Source organism: Patagioenas fasciata, chromosome 12, assembly GCF_037038585.1.
Source record: "Patagioenas fasciata isolate bPatFas1 chromosome 12, bPatFas1.hap1, whole genome shotgun sequence".
NCBI classification, from domain to species: domain Eukaryota; kingdom Metazoa; phylum Chordata; class Aves; order Columbiformes; family Columbidae; genus Patagioenas; species Patagioenas fasciata.
The window spans coordinates 8,730,030-8,748,697 of NC_092531.1; the positions used below are offsets into that span (position 1 = coordinate 8,730,030).

Genomic DNA, 18,668 nt, shown 5'->3' on the forward strand with positions numbered 1-18,668 from the left:
GCCCAGAGGAAAGGGTATGGGCTGGGCAGCCATCAGGCAGCCCCAGAGACAGAGGTCGGGGCTGCTGAGGACATTTTGGGGGAAGTACCTGCATCCACAGCCAGCCCTGGCTCTATCCCTGCCCACACTACCCTCAATTGCACCTCCAGCCCAGGAAGCTCAGCCCCCTCCCAGCAAATCCATTTTATAGTGCATTATATTATCTGCCCCAGCTGTACCAGAATCCCACCCTCCCAACAGAGAAAGGTTAACCCCTCGGCTCTTGGGCCCATGGCAGCCCCTCTGCCCTGCTCCAGAGGCACAGAAGCTCCAGTCTGCTCACTCAGGACCACTGCATCCAAAAGGGCTGCTCTGGGCTGGCTCTGGCATGGCAGCAGGCAGAGCAGGCAGCTCTGTCCCCATTGCCACATGTCCTGCCCAGCTATGGGCAGACACACAGAGCCAGGCCTGTGCAAGGGGAGGAGGAAGCTCCATCACTGCCTTATTTTTAGCTAGTCCATTAGGCCAGTGATTGCAAAGCACTTAGGGAAGCATGTCCTACCCTCCCAGCCACTATGCCAAAAAAAAAAATGGTGAAAGGAAAGAAAAAGTTCCCAAAATTAACTCCAAGGCAGACGTCCATCTGCCTTTCCATTGGGATCCCCCTTGGCCCCAAGAGGGGGAACGACAGCCCCCCCACTGCCCACAGGAGAGGCTCTGGAGCTGGGAACGCTCCCTGCTCCCAGCAGGAGCAATGCTAAAGCAACACAGGACTCAGGAGGGGCCCGGCCCTGCTGTGTTTGTCCTCTGGCGAGAGATGACTTCAGCGTTTAAAGGTCAGGCTGGGTCTAGGAGAGAAATTGCACAAAGCTTTCCTCTGCTGCCTACGCCTGCCAGCTCTGGGGGCAGAGTCCACACAGCGATGGGGAGACAATGGGCAGGGTTCAGACCCCAAAGCAGAACCCCCTGGAAACCACCAGGCTTGCCTCAAGCAGCTTTTTGAGTTGCATCAGAAGAAAGCATGGCCGGGTGCCACCAAGAGAAAGGCTTCCGCTGCTGCACCAAGACACACAGACACGCTCCCGGCACTATTTCGTTGCCTCCTCGCATGCTCTCCCGGAGCACAGAGGCGACACGGAGGCTGAGCAAACATAATAAACCAAGTAAGCGAGAGCAGGAACCAGGTGGAAAGCTTTAATAATTCAGAGAGGACAGGGAGTGTGGTGAAGCAGGTCAGCCCTGGCAGTGCAGGCTCTCGGTGGTGAGCAAAACTGCTTGGGCCACCACCGGTGCCTGTCCCCTGCCCTGGGCTGCCAGTCCCCTCTTGCCTGCAAACACCTCTCTGGGCTTTGCCCACAGTGAGCTTTCCTTGGCATGGAGCCCAGGCTATGATTGCAATCCCAATGGGTGCTGAAGTGACCTGGCTGTGGGTGCTGGGGAAAGCGAGCAGCTCCAAAACTTTGGTGCACACACAGCAGAGCAGCAGCCCCCACTGCAAGAGTTTTGGCTCCCGCACTGGCTGTGTGTCCAGCAGCGCTCCCCCATCCCCTCTCTCCAACGCTGTTTCCGAGCCTGCCTCCCGCCATCCCACAGGGACTGCTGAGGGATTTCATTTCACTGGCGGCACCCACACCCACTCAAGAAATGTTTTGGGATAGGCCAGCTGAAAACAGCAGAAAAGAGCTCATCTAACCCAGCACAGTCAGCTCCTCCAGAGCCTGGGTGTTGTTTTGTGGGTTTGCAGAATGCAGCTGGGTGGGCAATGCTGTGGGATCACCCTACATGAGCTGTGCGAAGGCTCAGTCCATGCACCCCATGTTTTTGGAGCATCCAGAAGGTGAAAGGCAGCTCTGGAGAGCATGGGGAGAACCAGTCTGGCAGTGCAGGATTCATCCCTGTACTCTTCCGAGATCAAGATATGGTACAGGATTAGGAGCGGAGAAAATTATTGCCTCCAGCTGGAGAGGGGACATGTTGTCTTTGGGGTGACAGTGTCCCTGGGGGTGGGGGGCCACCACTGGCCTGGGGGAAGCAGCTCTGGGAAGCTGTGAGGTGACCGTGAGCTTGGCCACATACTTGTCATTCCTGAAGGGTTTGCTGGGGCGGCTGGTGGCCTCGATGCAGCCTTGTGAGGGGGCGGTAGGATGGGTGGTTTGCCTGGAGCATGAGTGAGGAGAAACACTTAGCTGGGGAGAGACAGGGCTGCGGTCATCACATCCACAGCAGCAGCTCAGGGAGCAAGTTCAGGGCTTGGGTACCTTACAGCAAGCCCTTTGCCTGCAGAGAGCTGTGTCAAAAGCACAGCCCCTACCCCGTGCCTTCTTCCATTTCCAGTGCTTGGGGAAACTGAGGCACGGAGGGGCAAGCCCTCACCTCTGCCCTCTTGCACGTGCCGGGAAACACGGCAGCAGTGCAGGCCCAGGGTGACGCAAGGCTGGGAAGAGGCCAGATGATGGGACGTCACCCAGCGCAGGGACAAGGCACCCTTGTTGGGCTGGGACATGCTCAGGCACCAGCAAAGCAGTCTGAACAGAGCCAGGGGCCAGAGCAAACTGGGGAAGAGGAGAGAGGTGCTGGGGGCATTCCAAGGGGATTACAGCCTCTCTCTGTCCCCCAGCTGCGGGAAGGTGCCACAGCTGCCATCGGCCCCCATGTCCTGAGTGCCGAGGACGAGGACTCCTCAGCAGAAGAGGTGACGTACTCCATCCAGCCCCCTGCCAACGGGAAGGTGGTGCTGAGGTCGGCACCCAACACTGAGGTCCGACGCTTCACCCAAGCCCAGATCAACAACGGCCTCATCTTCTTCGTGCACCAAGGTAGGCCAGGGCTGAGGTGCCCCAGTGTCACCACCAACCTGAGGGAGGGGACACCGCACTGTGCCACCAGGGCAGATACTAACCCCATCGTTCAGCACCCCGGTCCAACCTGTGCCAGGTTAACAGGAGGCTGCAGCCCACCCTGCCCCACGTAAATGCCCAGCTCTGTGCTTTCTGCAGGGCCCCTGGATGGAGGCTTTGCCTTCGACCTGTGGGATGGTGAGAACCTGTCTCCTGGGCACTTCTTCCTCATCAGAGCCCACAGAGAGCCCCTCATCAGTCTGGCCAAGAAGCAGAGCCTCACTGTCTGCCCAGGTGAGTACAGGCTCATTCCCCATCCTCCCAGTCTGAGGGCAAATGGGACCGCTGGACCCTTCCACCCTGCCTGAGCACTGTCCGTGGCAGAGGCTGTGGGTGGGTGGCGAGGCAATGGGTTAACATCCATACTGGATGTGTTTTCCAGGTGCCTTGCAGCCCCTCACCAGCCAGAACCTGCAGGCAGTGAGCTCCAGCCCCACAGGTTCCACCGCCCTGTACTACAGCATCGAGCAAGCCCCGCGCCTGGGCAGGCTCAGCACCTCCCAGGGTGAGGAAATCAGGAACTTCACCCAAGCCCAGGTGAGTTTTTGCCTCCCACCCTGCAAGCTCACCCTTGGAGGCAGCCTGGCCTAACTCTTGGAGGATGCTGAGCAAGCTCAGTCCTTCCCCTGAGCCTCAGTTTCCCCAGTTGCTGGGTGGAAATACCCTGGCAGAGAGACACTGGAAGCTCTCAGTGGGGGCTACCATGCCATGGCTGGTTATAAACCTAATTTCTTACCAAACTCAGGCTTTGCTTCTCCTTCCTACAGCCAAGACAAGAGCTCAGGGTGCACAGTTTGGCTCTAACAGAGTCACCAAGGTTCCCCTGGTGCTACAGTGCCCATCACAGCAGAGATGAGACACATGCACCCATCTCCCATGTGGTCTCACCCACGCTGGGTATTTATTTTACCATTTAGCAGACCTTATTGAGAGTTGGTTTTTTATCTTTAGGTGGATAGCGGGTTGATTTTCTACCAGCACGAGATGCCAGAGGAGCCATTCTGGCTGGCCCAAGATGCCATCCACTTCCGCGTGGTCTCTCCTACCACCATCTCCGATTCCTTCATCCTCCTCGTGCCGATCTCCTTCGAGGCCAAGTGTCCCCAGCGCTCCACTCAGCTCTGGAGAAACACAGGTAAAGAAGGAAGAGAGAGCAAGGAACAAACAAGCTCTCCTGAAGTTTGCAAAATCACCCTGACTTCTGGGTTTTCCCTTTTGCACCCAGGTCTCCAGCTCACAAGGGCTCAACGGGCTGAGATCGGCACCTCAGTGCTGGACGCCTCCAACCTCCTAAGCCAAATCTCAGTTCCCGAGAGGGCTGCACATGACGTTGTCTTCCTGGTGACGGAGCTGCCAGCTCATGGGCAGCTCTTGGTGGCTGGTGTGCCCCTGGAGCGGTCACAGCCACTCTTCCTGCAGTCAGACCTGGCCACAGGACGCCTGGCGTATGCCCATGGTGGTGAGGGCGTCTCTGAAGACCGTTTCAGATTTAAGGCTTGGCTCCAGCCCCGGATGCAGCAGTCCATCCATCCTCCTCAGGAAGGGGTGGTCATCTCTGAAGCTTTCAATATAACGGTGACCAGCAGCGGCAGCAGCAAGGCACCGCAGGTGGTGAGGCGGCGAGAAGTGCTGCGGGTCCCACCAGGCTCTGTGGTGACCCTGTCCCAGGAGTACCTGGATGTGACAGACTCACCAGGTTCGCCAGAGGAGATGGTGTACAGTGTTCACCAGAGACCCCTCGCTGGCCACCTGGCCTATGCACACAACCCACGGGAGCCCATCAACCACTTCACCCAAGCAGATGTCAACGCAGGCCACGTGGTGTTTGTTGCTACCAGGAGCCATGCCACAGGGCCCTTGGCCCTGAGCCTCTCTGATGGCCACCACCCACCCACCTTGACCTCACTGAAGATCGAGGTGCTGCCATCAGTGAGCACTGCTGCCAGCCCGGTGCTGCTGGAGGTGCCCCAAGACCTGAACAGAGCCACCATGTCCCACCGTCACCTCCTGGGAGCCTCACAGCGAGGGACAGGCAACACCCTGTACAGGATCACCACGGACCCAAGGTTTGGCCAAGTGCAGGTCAACCAAAGGCCAACACGGGGCTTCTCACAGAAGCAGCTGGACCGTGGGGAGGTGACATTCACCTTCACTGACCTCACCTCTCCTGAGGACAACTTCCAGTTCCTTGCCACATCACGGGCAGCCAACAGGACCGGGGTGGTGAATGTGACTGTCCGTGCCTTGGTGAAGGCTCAACCAGGCAGTGTGTGGCCCAGAGGCACCACGGCCCTCCTGGACACCAGTATCCTTGATGCCAGTGAACTGGCCAACCGCACCAAGAGTGTCCCAGTCTTCAAGATCCACAGGGCACCCCATGGCAGCCGTCTCGTGAGGGTCTCCAGGGACCCGGGACAACCCACCACCCCGATTGAGACTTTCAGCCAGAGCGAGCTGGAGCAGGGGCTGGTTGGGCTGGAGGTGCTGGATGCTGGGGAGACTGACCAGCCCCTGCAGAGTGACAGCTTTGTCTTTGAGCTGGCAGCTGCTGGTGTGCCACCAGCCCTGGCATCCCTGGGCTACAGCACTGAGCCCTACAACGCCTCGAAAGCCTACAGTGTCACCCTGCTCACAGGTCCCCCAGGACCACCACCCCAGGGCACGGCCCGGAGCCACTCCAACGCCAGCGAGCTGGGGATGCCCCCCACCACCTGGCCTATCCCTGGTGCCACCACCAGCCCCAGCCCTGTAGAGGGGGGCACCTTCCTCAGCTTCATTGAGGCCAACATGTTCAGCATCATCATCCCCATCTGCCTCATCTTCCTCCTGCTGGCTCTCATCCTGCCCCTGCTCTTCTACCTGCACAAGCGCAACAAGACAGGGAAGCACCATGTCCAGGGCATCCCCAACTCCAAGGCCAAGAACGGGGCTGTGCCAGACCAGGAGACCTTCCGGAGGACGGACCCCAACCAAGGCATCCCCCTAACAACTGTCAATGCCCTGGAGGGCAAGGGTACAGGTCCCCCACCCCAGGGCACGGGTCCTGGGGCGCCGCCGGACCCCGAGCTCCTCCAGTACTGCCAGACTTCCAACCCCCCCTTGAGAAACAACCAGTACTGGGTGTGAAGGGCTCAGGCACAGGGACACGAGCCCACCTGGGATCCCAGACCCTCCCAGAGCACTGCCGGCTACCTCCTCCTGACTCTCCTCCTCTCTGGGAGCTGGCATCCCGCAGATGCAGGGGGACCCTGGGGACAGGGGGGCTGCCGGTCCAGCCCACCTGGGAGCCCCAATCTCCAGGTGGCTTTGGGCAGGGGAGGGAGGCACTGCATAGGCAAGGGGGAGCTGGCAAAATGCCTGAGAGAGCGCTGACTTTGGGTGTTCATTTGGGCCACCCAACAGTGACCATGGTGCTGGAGGGGACGTGACAGAACCAGTTCCCACCAAGCCATCGGTGGCCCCTCCATGGGGGTGTTTGCCACAGCTCTCCACGGACAAGAGAGGATGAGGAGCGGCTTGTGCTTAGTCAGGCTGTGGATGAAGCTACCCAAATCCCCCAGGGCTAGACAGGCTGAGACACTGGAGCAGAGGCTCGGAAAAATCTCTGTGGCCAATGCCAGGAGAATTTAAGGAGTCCCACCCACTTGGAAAAAAAACCTGCCTCGCTCTTCCTCTGCGTGCTTGCTGCGTGTTTCATAAAGCAGATTGCACCGAGCCTCAGGGGGGTTGCACAACAGGTAGATAGCCCTCGGCGGGGGGTGGGACATCAGGCGCTCACCTGGGCAGCGTGAAACCAGAGAGGAGAGCGGAGAACCAGAGCCAGCGCGGTTTTCCACTGTATACTCCAGAAGTAAACAGGATAAAGTGCCTTTTCCGAGGTGCATCATGGTTTTCGTAAGCCACCTCCCTCATGTCGCCGCTCCTTGCCAGGCCTCCGTCAAGGCCAGGGAGCTGCCGAGTGACATTTGGAGGTAGTGGACCAAATTCTGGGCTCTTGCTCAAATTTTCCCCAGCCTGGACTCCTAAAACTTAAATAGAAATTATCTGAGGAAGAGCAGAGGAAAAACTGAGCGCTGAGCTCAGGATGAGACCCAACAATAACACCCTGCACTGCTACAGCTGGGAAGCTCATCACAGGGCACATCCCACTCTCTCAACACCGATGGGAAGCTGCGACGAGTCCCCAGGGGGATGTTTTACACTTGTAATCCCTACACCCAGGGTAAAACCCATCCCACGATCCACATCAAACCAGCACCCTGGGGTGACCCCACTCCAAGGCTCTGGCAGAGCTGGGATATTTGCTTGCTGCTTTTATGGTGTCAAATATCTGCTGAGTGATAAATCATACCTGCCCCGCTTGAGCTGGCGGGTGCTGGCACGTCCCACCAAGCAGCCAGAGCCACTGGGGTGCAGGCAGGCAGCCCTGTTCCCCGCCCCGTGTGTGACCCAGCTCCCGCTTCCCCATCCCATTCAAGCACATTTATTATTCTATTTGCTAAGTGCACAGCCCCCAGCATGGGATGGGGTTTTGTGGAGAAGCTGGTGGCACCCACTGAGGCCCTCCTGGAAGCATCCAACATGTTTTCCTTTCAAATGATTTTTGCCTTGTGCCCAGGGATTAAATAGAAGGAACGTGGCCTATTTTGTGAGGAGCATTGAAAGCAAGGCAGGTTATTTTTAAGGCTTGCGGTTGTATTCCCGCTGCTGGGAAACATCCACTTCCTGAGGTCAGGGGAGGACAGGCAGTAACCTGGAAAACGCCAGCGCAGATCACGGCTCTGCAGGGCCAAGCTCTGCTGGAGGAGTGTAAACCCCGAACAAAGCCGATGGCTCCGCTAGGGTTGTTGGGGGTTTGCAGCAGGATGGCAGGGGCAGGATGCAGCCCAGCCTGGTGCTGCCCATCTCCAGCCACCCTCCTGGGGAAGGGCTGTGGGTCTGGGGGGCAGAGTTAAACCACAGCCTAAACAAGCCCTTTGGCTTCCCTGTATCGGGAACTAGTGCAGCATTGCTGCCTTACCCAGAGCCCCATGGGCTTTGCACCCAGCCAGGACATAGCAGTAAAGCTGCCTGCTCACACAGAGGTGTAGTCCCCCCTCATCATCCCAATTTGGGCCAGAACCATGCGGATTGGTGGGGTTTGGGGGTGACAGGACCTGGGCTGCACCCCTCTATGCTGAGCTGGTTACAGAGCTTGCAAAGGTTTAGGGAAGGTGCTTACAGCTGCTCTGCCAGATGTGCTGTTCCTCTCCTCCACTCAGACCAGATGTGCACAGCTGTGCCCATGAACTCACATGCCCCACTCCCGGGGAGTAGCTGCCAGGTCTCCCCCCAACACCTCCCCACCTCCTCCTGCACCTCCTGCCGCTGGTGTTTCCCCAAGTGTCTCACACCTACACCCATCCTCCACCTCCTACCCTCATGTCACTAAGGGAAAATGTGGAGTGGCAGAAAGCAGGGCAGGAGTCAGAAGACACCCAGATACGAAGACAAAAGACAGTGAGGGAGCCACAGTGACTCAGAGGTGTGACAAGATGGAGACGAGAGACCATACATGCCATCACCTCCTAAATGGTAGGAAAAGGCACGTCAAAAGCAAGGACATCCCCAAGTAGAGCCACCCAGAAGGTGTGAGGAGGACTTGATAGCTGGTGTCCCTTTTCCATTGTGCCGCTTCCAGACACCTCGAGGTGACCACCCGGATAAAAACATCTCACTGACTGCTTACCTGGTTACCAGCACAGTGACATGGGGCTCACAAGTGGCAAAATGCCTGTGAGTTTCACTTCTATTTTGTTCTTAATTAGAAGTCACTCTTTCCTTCTCTAAGCCCCAGAAGCAGGGAGTTTCTCCTCCCCTGCTGGGAAGCCCCTGCAGATGGATACCAGGGCAGGATCCATCAGAAGTCCCTGCAGCCCTGCTAGAATTTCAGCCTGGTGCTGGGATTAATGCCCCAATTTGAGCTCAGATCAGCAGAGACAAAGGCATCAGTGCCATGGCACAACTGAGGGAGAAGGCACCCTCGCTGGTCCAAAACCTTTCCTGAGTTAAAACCAAGACTGGCATCATGTTATCAGCCCTCAGCAGGAGCTGAGGACACCAGAGCTGGCAGGTGGGGATGGACGCGCAGCAGGAGGAGAGTTTGGCACGGGTCTGGTGACATGAGCCAGTTTCCAGGCACCTATTCAAATGCAAATAAATAATAGGCCAAACAGGTTTCTTTCAGCATCCACCCAGGGCAGATCGGATCAGTTGGCTTTGAAACCCTCCCCAGAAGCCTCAGCCATGCAAATGCAGGGGTTCGACAAACCAGAGGCTTTGTCCCCAGCCAGGCTTCAGGCCAGCACGTCCAAGCCCTGCACACAGGACAGGATCCACACAAGTATCGTGGCCCCAGTCTCCAAACTCCTCCGCTGCTGCAGACTACCACAACAGGAGGTCCTTGTCATCACAAGCTGCGGGACCTTGTGACAACGTCGTCCACATTGCTCCTGGAGACAGAGGCACAGCAAGTGCATGAACTCCAAGTTCACACAGGCAGCTCTGCCCTGTTTTGGGGAGGCCGAGCGTGGTCCCAGGGCTCCCACCTCATTGTCCCCATCTCAACCCTCTGTGGCAGCTCTCAGCAGCCCCAGCAAAGGCTCTGGGTATTGCTGAGAGCCAAGAGAAACATGCTGAGGTCTCTGCAGGGGGCACAGGTTGTGCTCCTGGATGGCAGGTGAGGAGGAGAGGTCTCCAGGAGAGCCTGCCTGGGGAGGCAGGAGGACACCTCTCCCTCCCAAAGCAGGTGAAAGACCTGACCAGGGGTGGCCAGGTCCTCCTGGGAGCTGCCCCACATGGGAAACTGAGCTAGAGCTCAGGCTGGCTGTCGTGGAAGGATTTTTTACACGGCTTTGATTTAGCAGCAATTTGAAATTTACTGAGGTAGGTCATAAGTTTAATATAGGATTTCTAATAACACATAATTGGCAGCTGATTAATAAAGTGATTTAAAGCAATTAAATGGGATTGGTTATAATCAAAACAGTGACTTGATTACAGATTTGAAAATAGTAAGGGTCACACTGTACTCAAAGGGCTAAATCAGATCACACACACGTAGACAGGCACACAGGTACATGGATAAAACATACATACAAATATGTAAGTCACACACACACACATGTGCAGTAATCCATGGATATTTTAATATAAATGGAGGCACACCTATAGCCAAAGCTTCCCTCCTGAGTTTAGCGAATTACTCTGCTTGTTGAGTGTCAAGAGATCTATCTTTGCTCATGGCTTTGTGGAGTCTATTCATCATAAGATGACCCTAGGAGATGTCCCCCCTCCCTGCCTGCCCGGTTCTGGCCAGCCATGCCCACAGCCTGCAGAACAGGCTCCACTGGCAGCAAGCTGCAGGCACGTCACCCTGGTGGAACCTCACAGCAAGCCCATGCAGGGACAGTGCTGTCCCCAGGAGCCAGGCATCGCCCCCACTGCCTTGCCCACCTGAGATGGAGCACAGCAATTTATTCTGAAGGGACAGAGGGGCCCTGGCAGGCAGAGGAAAGGATGAAGAGCTGAGGAACTGGACACCAGATAGCATCCGCCAGGCAACTGCTGTGGCTCTCCAGCCAGGCTGCTGATTTAAATTCAAGCCAGATTGAGCCTGGCCTCGCCTTCCACACCCAGCAACTCCAAGGCAGACAGACAATGACAGAGGGACAACCACATCCCGGAGCCCAGGCTCTCCACCCCTCCTGCAAAAACAACACGCCCAGAGACGCAGATTCCCGGCCGCACAGAACCTACCTCCCCGGCTCAGTGCCTCCGGGGACCGGAGGGAGGTTATCCGTGAGGGGAACGGGAAGGGCTGGCAAACCCTGGCTCATTCCCCCAGCACAGGAGCTGCCATCTCCTCAGAACTGCTCTGGGCTGGGAGCAGTAGGCGGCATTTATAGCCACAGCCAGGGAACCAGGTGCTGCTCGCTGCCTTGCCTGGAGGAGCCCACTCGGGGTCACGCTTCGGAAATATTTGAGAAGTGCAGTGATTAAAAGATCGGAGCTGGCAGTCTGAGCTCTCTCACTCTGCCCTGGCTTTGCTGCTGCTCCATGCTGGTGCCCTCCCATGTGCATCTGTCTGGTCTTGCTCCTCCAGGCAAGCACACGCTCATCTGCTTCCCCGTGCAGCAGGGTTGGGGCTGGATGGGACCATTTCAAGCAGCAAAATCCCATTCAGCTCCATCCTCTGCACGTGGAGCCCCGGAGCTGCTGCCAGGCCAAACCAGCAGCCGTGATTCTGCTCCCTGTTTCAGCCGTGACTCTGCTCCCCAGTTCAGCCATGACTCTGCTCCACAATTCAGCCGTGACTCTCCAGCGCTGCCTAAGAAGCAGGTCTGATCCTGCCCGGCTGCCCTGCTGGGACCTGCACCCTGCACTCCCCTTTGCTGTGGGGAGGAGCCAAGTTGGGGTGCTGGGCTGCTTCAGTGTCTGATCGCAGATTATGGAGTACTCAGGGCTGGTGAGGTATCCGTGTGGCTGATGAGCCTCTGATCAGCAGCTCCACTTGTCCCTGAAGCAACCTGCACATCCCCATCCTTCATCCTCCAGCTGCTCCCCACAGCTGCTTCTGCACCCCAGAGTGGGTCCTCCCACCCCAGAGCACCCATCCTGGGCAGAACTGGAGAGGACGCACGGCAGGGTGACAGAGGATTGGTCTGGCTTTGGAGGTGGCTTATCCCACTGAGCTGAGCCTTGCTGATCCAGGGGGTACATGGGGATGGGTTGGATCCGAGTTGTTCCCACTGCCTGCTGGCCCAGCCCGCATACAAACCCTGGTGTCCCAGGGGTCAGACCAAGGGTACCAGATTTTCTTTCCACTGTGGGGAAAGGCCTGAAGGGAGGGAGGAAGACAAGAGCTCCTAGAAGCCACCGGCCAGAGCAGAGGCAGAGACAGGCCCACCCCAGGGAGGATGCACCGGTTGCTGCTGCCACCTCCCCACCGACTGTCACTCATGGCGATGCCGTGCCCTTGGCTTTCCCACGCAAGAGCAACCTTGGGAAGCAGCAGCAGCAGCAGGAGGAAGCGGACCTGCCCCATGTTCCCGGCATTTCCTCTCAGCCCTGTGCACCCCGGCAGGAGCAGGGAACAGCCTGTGTCCTGGTTAAGGGCAGCAACCGAAACCGCTGGGGAATGGGGAGCACTGCTTGCACGCCCAGAACACCTCCATGCTGCCACCCCACACCGCAGGGTGCCCACCCCGCAGCTGCTGGGCTTGGAGCAGCAGTGCAGCTGGTTCCATCCTCCAGCAGGATGCTGTCAGTTATGCAGCAGGCAGCAGGAGGATGCTTGAGCCCCCTACCCAGCCAAGGCAGACCCTGAAACATCTGCCTGTGGGCAGGGAGGGCCCCAGCCATTTGCTGCCAGGCAGCAGAGGGCAGGGGCAGGAATGTCAATGGGAAGCAGGTTCTCCCAGCTGATAAGTTTGCTGTGCTGAGACAACACTGGGAGCGTGGTCCAGATGTGGGTGTATGGTGGGGCAGGGAGATCTTTGTGGGTGCTGAAGGACTGCAGAGAGCACAGGTTCACCCTTGGGAAAACTGGGGCACAGCCTTCAGAGTGGCTGCACGCAGCCTGCAGGGATCCTGTCCTGTTCCCATCCCTGTGCCAGGATGCTGGAGCAGAGGATGAGCTCCCAGGGTGCTGGGACATGTCCCTGCTCTGGTAGCACACCTTATGAGCAGAGGTGGCTCTTTGCAGCATTTGGTCTTCACGGAGGGTGTGACCAGCCTGGGTTTGGGACCCAAATCTGCAAGTGTTTATCAGGGTGGCTCTGAAGAGGATTACCTCCTTCACCGGGGCTGCACGCACCTCCTGACGACGCTATGGGCTCTCCCACCCTCCCCGGCCCTTGTCCCCCGACCCATGTCCAAACTCTCCAAAAGCCACTGTTGGCCACAAGTCTCTGGAAAACCCCAGGGACTCATGAACGCGGATCCCAGACGGCATCCTCGCAGGGAGCCAGGGCCGGGGGAGCTGGGATAGCACAGCTGGGTGCCGGCATGGCTCCGGAGGCTGCTCGCAGTGCTGGAGGCTGGCTGCCCGCCCGGGGACAGCGGTGGCAGGCTCAGCCCCAGGGCCATTGTGCTGCTGGGGACCAGGGGGAAGGGACACACAGCCCCAAGGGATGGAAGGGGCTGCCCGGGTGGTGGGATGCAGGAGGAGACACGTCCTGCCTGGCTGGAGGCTGTGTGGCGGCTCTGGCTGTATTTCGGTGTGCTCGTCCCCATGGGCTGGGGCCGGGGGCTCTGGGAAAACAGAGCGCAGCCCGCCGCATTTCCAGCACCGCTGTTATTTTAACAATACCCTGCTGGCCTACATGTCGGGGCTAATTTTAACCCTGGAGCCGGGCCAAGCCGGCCCTAACTTTCCTTGCTGTGATTTATCCCAGCCATTTCCCTTCGAAAACATGGCCCCCGTGCCAGCCCAGCTGTCTCCCCAGGCGGCAGCACGCTGCCCAGGGTCCTGCCCTGCCGAGTGGGGCAACGGGAGGCAGGATGTGCCCCTCAGTGTGTTGTCTGGAGAGCAGGAGGGCAGCTGGTGTGGGTCCCCCCTCCCGGTGCTGGGTCCCCCCTCCCGGTGCTCAGCCCCCCCACCCCCATAGCACAGGATTTTCGGAAGCTGGCTGGAAGCCGAGGGATGCTCAGAGGTAGAGCCTTCCCCAGGAGTCTGGAGCAGCTCTGTTTTCCACAGACATCTCTGGGAACGAGGTGGGTTTTTTTCTACCAACAATTTTATTGAAAAGGCTGTGGGGCTTTTTCTTTTTTCCTTTTCTTTTCTCCCTTTTCCCAGTCAACAGTCATCCTCAAGAAAGAGATTTCCCTTCACCTCTGTGCATCTATTTAAAAACTGGTAAAAATGCTGCAGAAAAGTTTGCGAAAAATGGAAAATATTGAAAATATCTCGTGACAAAAAAAAAAAAAAATCATTCTCTTCCAAATAAAGATCTTTTTCTTCTCTTTTTCCCATCAGAAAAACTTAGTGTGCAAAATGTCAACCGCTTTTGATTTCTTCTCCCAGCGGGCTGGGATGTACCCACCTCTCTGCTCCAGGAGGATGGGTGTTCAGAAAGCTAAAAATCACCGGGCAGATAGTGGCACCGGTACGTTCACGTCCGTCTCTCCTGTGAGCCTCCCTGAGTCCCCACCAGACCCGCAGCAGGGTGGGAGGTCCCCGGGGACAGAGGTGGCACGGCCAGCCCGCGGGCGAGCCCTTCCCCGCAGGACCACAGCCTGCCTGCCCGGGAAGCGGGGAGAAAGCCCGAAGGTATTTGGTCACTAGCGTCATGAGTTCCCGTTCGTTCTCAGCCCATCACAAGCAGAGGAGGTCTGTGAGGCTGCAGATAGAGAAGTGCATGATTTCGGCAGGGCACAAAGCAGAGGAGTTAGAGGTTGTCGTACATGCGCAATGTCTTCTCCAGCTGCTGGCTGACACGCTGGTAGAAGATGATCTGCTGCTTCAAGTAGGACTGCATCATCCTCTTAAAGTCAGCCACGCGCCGCTCATGGAAGTGGTTCATCTCGGCTTGCAGGGCAAAGCCCACCACACGGCAGCGCTTGCGGATCCCGTCTGCCTCCTCCTGGTCCATCCTGCCCTCGTCGCTCATCCGCTGGCTCTCCTTCACCTTTGCAAAGGCGCCTGCCAAGGCAGGGGGGAGGGTGAGAGGCTGACAGACCAGTGTGTCCCTCTGTCCCCTCCCCTGGCACAGGCACCTCCAACCAGCACCTGTGGCTCCCATTGCCGAGACACCAGCCTGGCCCCCCAGCCAGACGTGCAGTCCCCCACGTTAATAAGGGAGGCACCTGCATGTTCCCAGGCTGTCACCTCCCCGTGCCCATCAATCCCCATCCCTCTCCTCCAAACAGAGAAAGAGCAGGAGCCTTTTCCTTCTAGATTCTGACCACCCCAACTCCTTTTCCACCCCATCCCTGGGCAATCAGCCTCAGATTTAGCAGGAGCTTTGGAGATCCGGGCTGCTGGAGGGGTGTGACTCAAGGTTTGGGGTGCCAAGCTAACACGGGGCACCATGTGCTGCCATAGCCAAGGGTCCCAGCCAAGCCTGTTCGATGTCACCCCATGGATGGGAGTCAGGAGCCGCCCTGCGGGACCCCAGCCCAGAGGCGGTGAGTTGGGGTGCGGGAAGGGTTGTGATGCCAGCTGGAGCTCGGCTGGGAAAGCATCTCCCTCTCTCAGAGGCAGCTGATGCTCTGACACCAGTTTTTTCCCTTCTCCTTCCATTTATTTTTACAGCTCGGTTTCGAAAGAATCCTGCCTGGCTCCAGCCCCGCATTCCTCCCCCTCTCATTAGTACAGAGCCTGTTTGCCTGAAAACAGGACCCGGTCCGCAGCTCCCCAGGCTCTTTTCCCTTCTTCCTGCCCCTTGCCGGGAGCATGGGTCCCGGGGTGACGGTTCTCCTGCTGCGCCAACCCCGCTCCCAGCGGAGAGGAGGAGGAGGAGGAGGAAGAAGCAAAGGTTGGAGGCCAAACCCTGCCTTCCGCTCTGCCCCCGCGGCCTCGCTCCCGGACGGGATCCAGCCCCTCTTCACGCGCTGCCGTAAACAACGCAGGGAGGGAACGCCGAGGAAGCAGCCAGGGCCAGATCGCATCCTCCTCTTCTTCCTTCGTCTTCCCAGCCCTCTCCGGGGATGCAGTGCCATGCACGGACACCCCAAATGCTCCAACATGGATAGTCCTGGTTTCACCCCAGGAAAAGCTCCATATCGCCCAAAATCCGGAGGTGGCATGGGTGTCTCCTCCACACTGCGGGCAGTGAGGCCAGGAGTGTGAGGACTTTGGCCCTGCTCCCACACCCAGCTCCCCAGCTGTGTCACACCCCATTGTGGGGTGACAAGGGACATGGAGCCCTGCCTGCCCACTGCTCGCCCATCAAGGGCAGAGCAGATGCTTCTCACCCCTTCTCCTCCTTTCTGATCCCCCCAAATATCCAGGAGACCTGCAAGCACAAAGGGACAAAGGGGACATGAGGAGCCCCAATGCCCTGGGGCTGCTAAACGCAAGGTACAGCGTGTCCACCTGGAGCCAGTGCTTTGGGAGTCCTAGGCATCACTTGAGACAAAACCTGATCCTGGACCCAACAGCCCCAGCAGCTTCTCCCAGGCTAGGGTGACCAGGGAGCAGTGCCAGCAGGTCCCCATCCTTATCGCCATCACTGCATCTCCTCACTGCATCCCCATCCCGCTCCCCATGCTGCTCCCACTCATGTGCAGCCGTCGCGCAGGGGAGGTCATCACCAGGGGAGAAGAAGCCACCCTTACCTTTCTGGAGGTGGATGATGTCTGGGAAGTTGGAGAGGAGCCCTTGGTACAAAGAGAGAGTGTCCAGCATGAGGAATAGATCATTGTTGGGCTGCTCGGCAAACATCTCCCCCACGGTCTCGTATGTCTTGCCCGTGTGGGAGATGGCGTTGTTGAGGGCATCTGAGCTGTAGGGAGGATCCATGTAGAAGGAGTGGCTGATGGCTTGGAAAGCATTGCCCAATTTCTGGAATTCCTTCCTGAAGCCCCCCACATGCTTGCGCACCAGCTCCGAGGCCACGTTGGTCAGCTGCAGGACACTGTCTTCCATCTTCTTGCTGAAAGCCTTGAAGGTGTCCACGCGGTCCTCCACGTCCTGCAGGTCCTGGTGCTCCGTGGGGATCTGGATGGTGAGGAGGAAGCTGGCGCCCACCATCTCGTCCTTCTCCGCCCGGCGTTTGCCCAGTTTCCACTGCTTCTCGTCACGGCAGCAGAGGAAGTGCTGGAAGCCCTCGTACTGGGAGAGGACGGGGTGGCTGGTCATATGGTCCATCCAGAGGATCAGCCGCCGCTTGCGCTTCTCAATGAAGTCCTCCTCGAAGCGCCCGGTGGCCTGTTTCTCAGGCAGATGGGGTACCGAGATGACCGTGAACTTGTGCAGGAGGCGGTTGTAGAGCCAGTCAAAGTGCTTGTACCGCCGATAGACAGGCGAGTTGATGTTGCTGGGGGTCAGCTTGTAGGAGATGTAGCTTTTAATGCCCTTGAACTTGGTTTGCTTGGTCGGGTCCTCCACAGAGCAGATGAAGGGGTGGGGGTTTGCCCTCCACTGAGGACCTTTGGAGCCCATCTCGATGCAGTACACCTCAGCGATCTTGGACATCAGGGGCACGTCACCCAGGATGAAGGCTTCTACCCCTGAACGGACAAAGCAGGAGAAGCGGTTGAGGTTCCTCCCCACCACACTGCCCCTCTTGGAGGAGCTCATGCTGTCCTGCCTCTCCAGCGCTGGCTTGGGCCGGTAACCAGTGTGCTGGTGGTGGCTGTACGCCGTCGGGTGCTGCAGGTTGGGCGACGGGTGCCCGTTGGTGCCCGGCGCGCTCCGGGGCTCCTCCACCACCGTGCAAGCATCGTCCCAGTCATCCCAGTCATCATCATCGTCATCCTCAAAACTGCCCTGGTAGGATATGCTGGGGTTGGGGGCAGCCGTGTAGGAGGAGTCATGCCTAGGGGAGCCGGCCGGGCTGCTGGAGCAGTCTGTATAGCTGGAGCCCGATCGGGAGCGGAGGATCTCGACGTAGGAAGCAGGGAAGAGGCCAGTCTCCCCGCGGCTGTTTTGGCCCTGTAACCACCCGTCCAGAGAGTTCTCACTGAATATGACGAGCTCCTCGTTCTCCTGGATGCTGATCTCCTCTTTGTTTTCACTCTGGAAGTTGTAAAGCGCTCTGGCTTTCAACGCCATGGTCCTGGGCGGGGGGACCACGATGTAACACAGTCCTCGCAGCCAAAGTAACCCCCCGGTGATACTGAAACTTGCTCGGCACGGGGGCTGCCCCACACTGTGGGAAAAGGCTTGGCTGGTTTCTCAGGGAAATAAAAAAAAGATGGAGAAGAAATTCCCTACGAGGTGACGCTGAGGTCTGTATGTCCAAGCAACCCCCCCAGTCCCAGCACTCTGGTTAAAAACAACATTCCCCAGTCAAGCGAGCTGCATTTCCCTCACTCCTCAGGGATGGAAACTCCTGCCGGCCCAAGAGCTGGGCTCGGCCATGTCCACGCAGGTTTTATCTTGCTGGGACGCCGATCCCGTGGTTTCACTTTCCGGGAGAAAAAGATCCGGCTGCCAGTGAGGAAATAAATCCGAAGTGACTCTTCACGGGGTTCCTATGGATAAAACACCCCGATTTCCTCCCGCCAGCAGCTGCTAATCGGTGGGTGCCGGTAAAGCGCCGAGAACTGACCCCAAACTAGCCCAACCTCCCGGTGATCCCGGCCCGGGGATTTTGCAATTCCTTTCCAGGCCGCTTTCCCGGGATTTGCTATGTTTGTTGTTGTTGGGTTTTTTTGTTTTGTTTTTGTTTTTATCTCCTGAAGTCCGCAAATCTCACGCAGGACGGAGAGGAAGGGCCCCGCAGGCAGCACCGCGCCGGTACCGGGGGCAGCCCCCGCTGCAGCGGAGCGGGGAGCGGGCGGCAGAGGGAGGGGGAACCGGGGCACCGAGCGCAGCCGCGGCCCGGCCGCGCCTCCCGTCCCCCCGCGGACCCGGCGGGCCGACCTCACCGCATGGCCGGGCAAGGGTCGGGGGCGCCGCTCTCTCAACTGCCGCCCGGGCTTGGAACCCCGGGGCCGCTCTCGGTACCGCCGCCCGCTGCCGCTGCGCGATGTCGGTGCTGCTGCTCGGTGGCGGGGCTGGTGCCGGTGCCGATGCCGGGGCCGGTGGCGGCGCTGGTGCCGGTGCCGATGCTGATGTCGGTGTCGGGGCCGGTGTCGGGGCTG

General features: G+C 58.5%; 2 protein-coding genes across 4 annotated transcripts in view; one reads left to right on the top strand and one right to left on the bottom strand.

Annotated features, from left to right (window-relative positions):
* Positions 1 to 9,088, top strand: part of CSPG4 (chondroitin sulfate proteoglycan 4) — a 28,468-nt gene extending 19,380 nt beyond the window's left edge. For all 3 annotated transcript variants that reach the window (XM_071813801.1, XM_065847215.2, XM_071813800.1), the window contains 5 exons: positions 2,597 to 2,795; positions 2,976 to 3,110; positions 3,259 to 3,413; positions 3,828 to 4,011; positions 4,102 to 9,088. In XM_071813801.1, coding sequence (XP_071669902.1) covers positions 2,597 to 2,795; positions 2,976 to 3,110; positions 3,259 to 3,413; positions 3,828 to 4,011; positions 4,102 to 6,002 — 2,574 coding nt within the window. In that variant the 3' untranslated portion in view covers positions 6,003 to 9,088. The remainder of the gene's footprint in view (positions 1 to 2,596; positions 2,796 to 2,975; positions 3,111 to 3,258; positions 3,414 to 3,827; positions 4,012 to 4,101) is intronic.
* Positions 9,089 to 13,635: 4,547 nt separating this feature from the next.
* SNX33 (sorting nexin 33) lies at positions 13,636 to 18,407 on the bottom strand. The gene is made up of 2 exons (XM_065847604.2): positions 16,197 to 18,407; positions 13,636 to 14,559 (listed from the first exon to the last, which is right to left on the bottom strand). Exons 1-2 carry the CDS (start codon positions 17,632 to 17,634, stop codon positions 14,306 to 14,308), a joined length of 1,692 nt encoding a protein of 563 aa, XP_065703676.1. The 5' UTR covers positions 17,635 to 18,407; the 3' UTR covers positions 13,636 to 14,305.
* Positions 18,408 to 18,668: the final 261 nt, after the last annotated feature.

Bases quoted from the DNA above. Each gene is read 5' to 3' on its own strand.
- SNX33 (XM_065847604.2), bottom strand. From the start codon at position 17,634: ATGGCGTTGAAAGCCAGAGCGCTTTACAACTTCCAGAGTGAAAACAAA. The intron at 14,560-16,196 runs GTAAGGGTGGCT...CTGCCTTGGCAG, and splicing joins CATCATCCACCTCCAGAAAG to GCGCCTTTGCAAAGGTGAAG.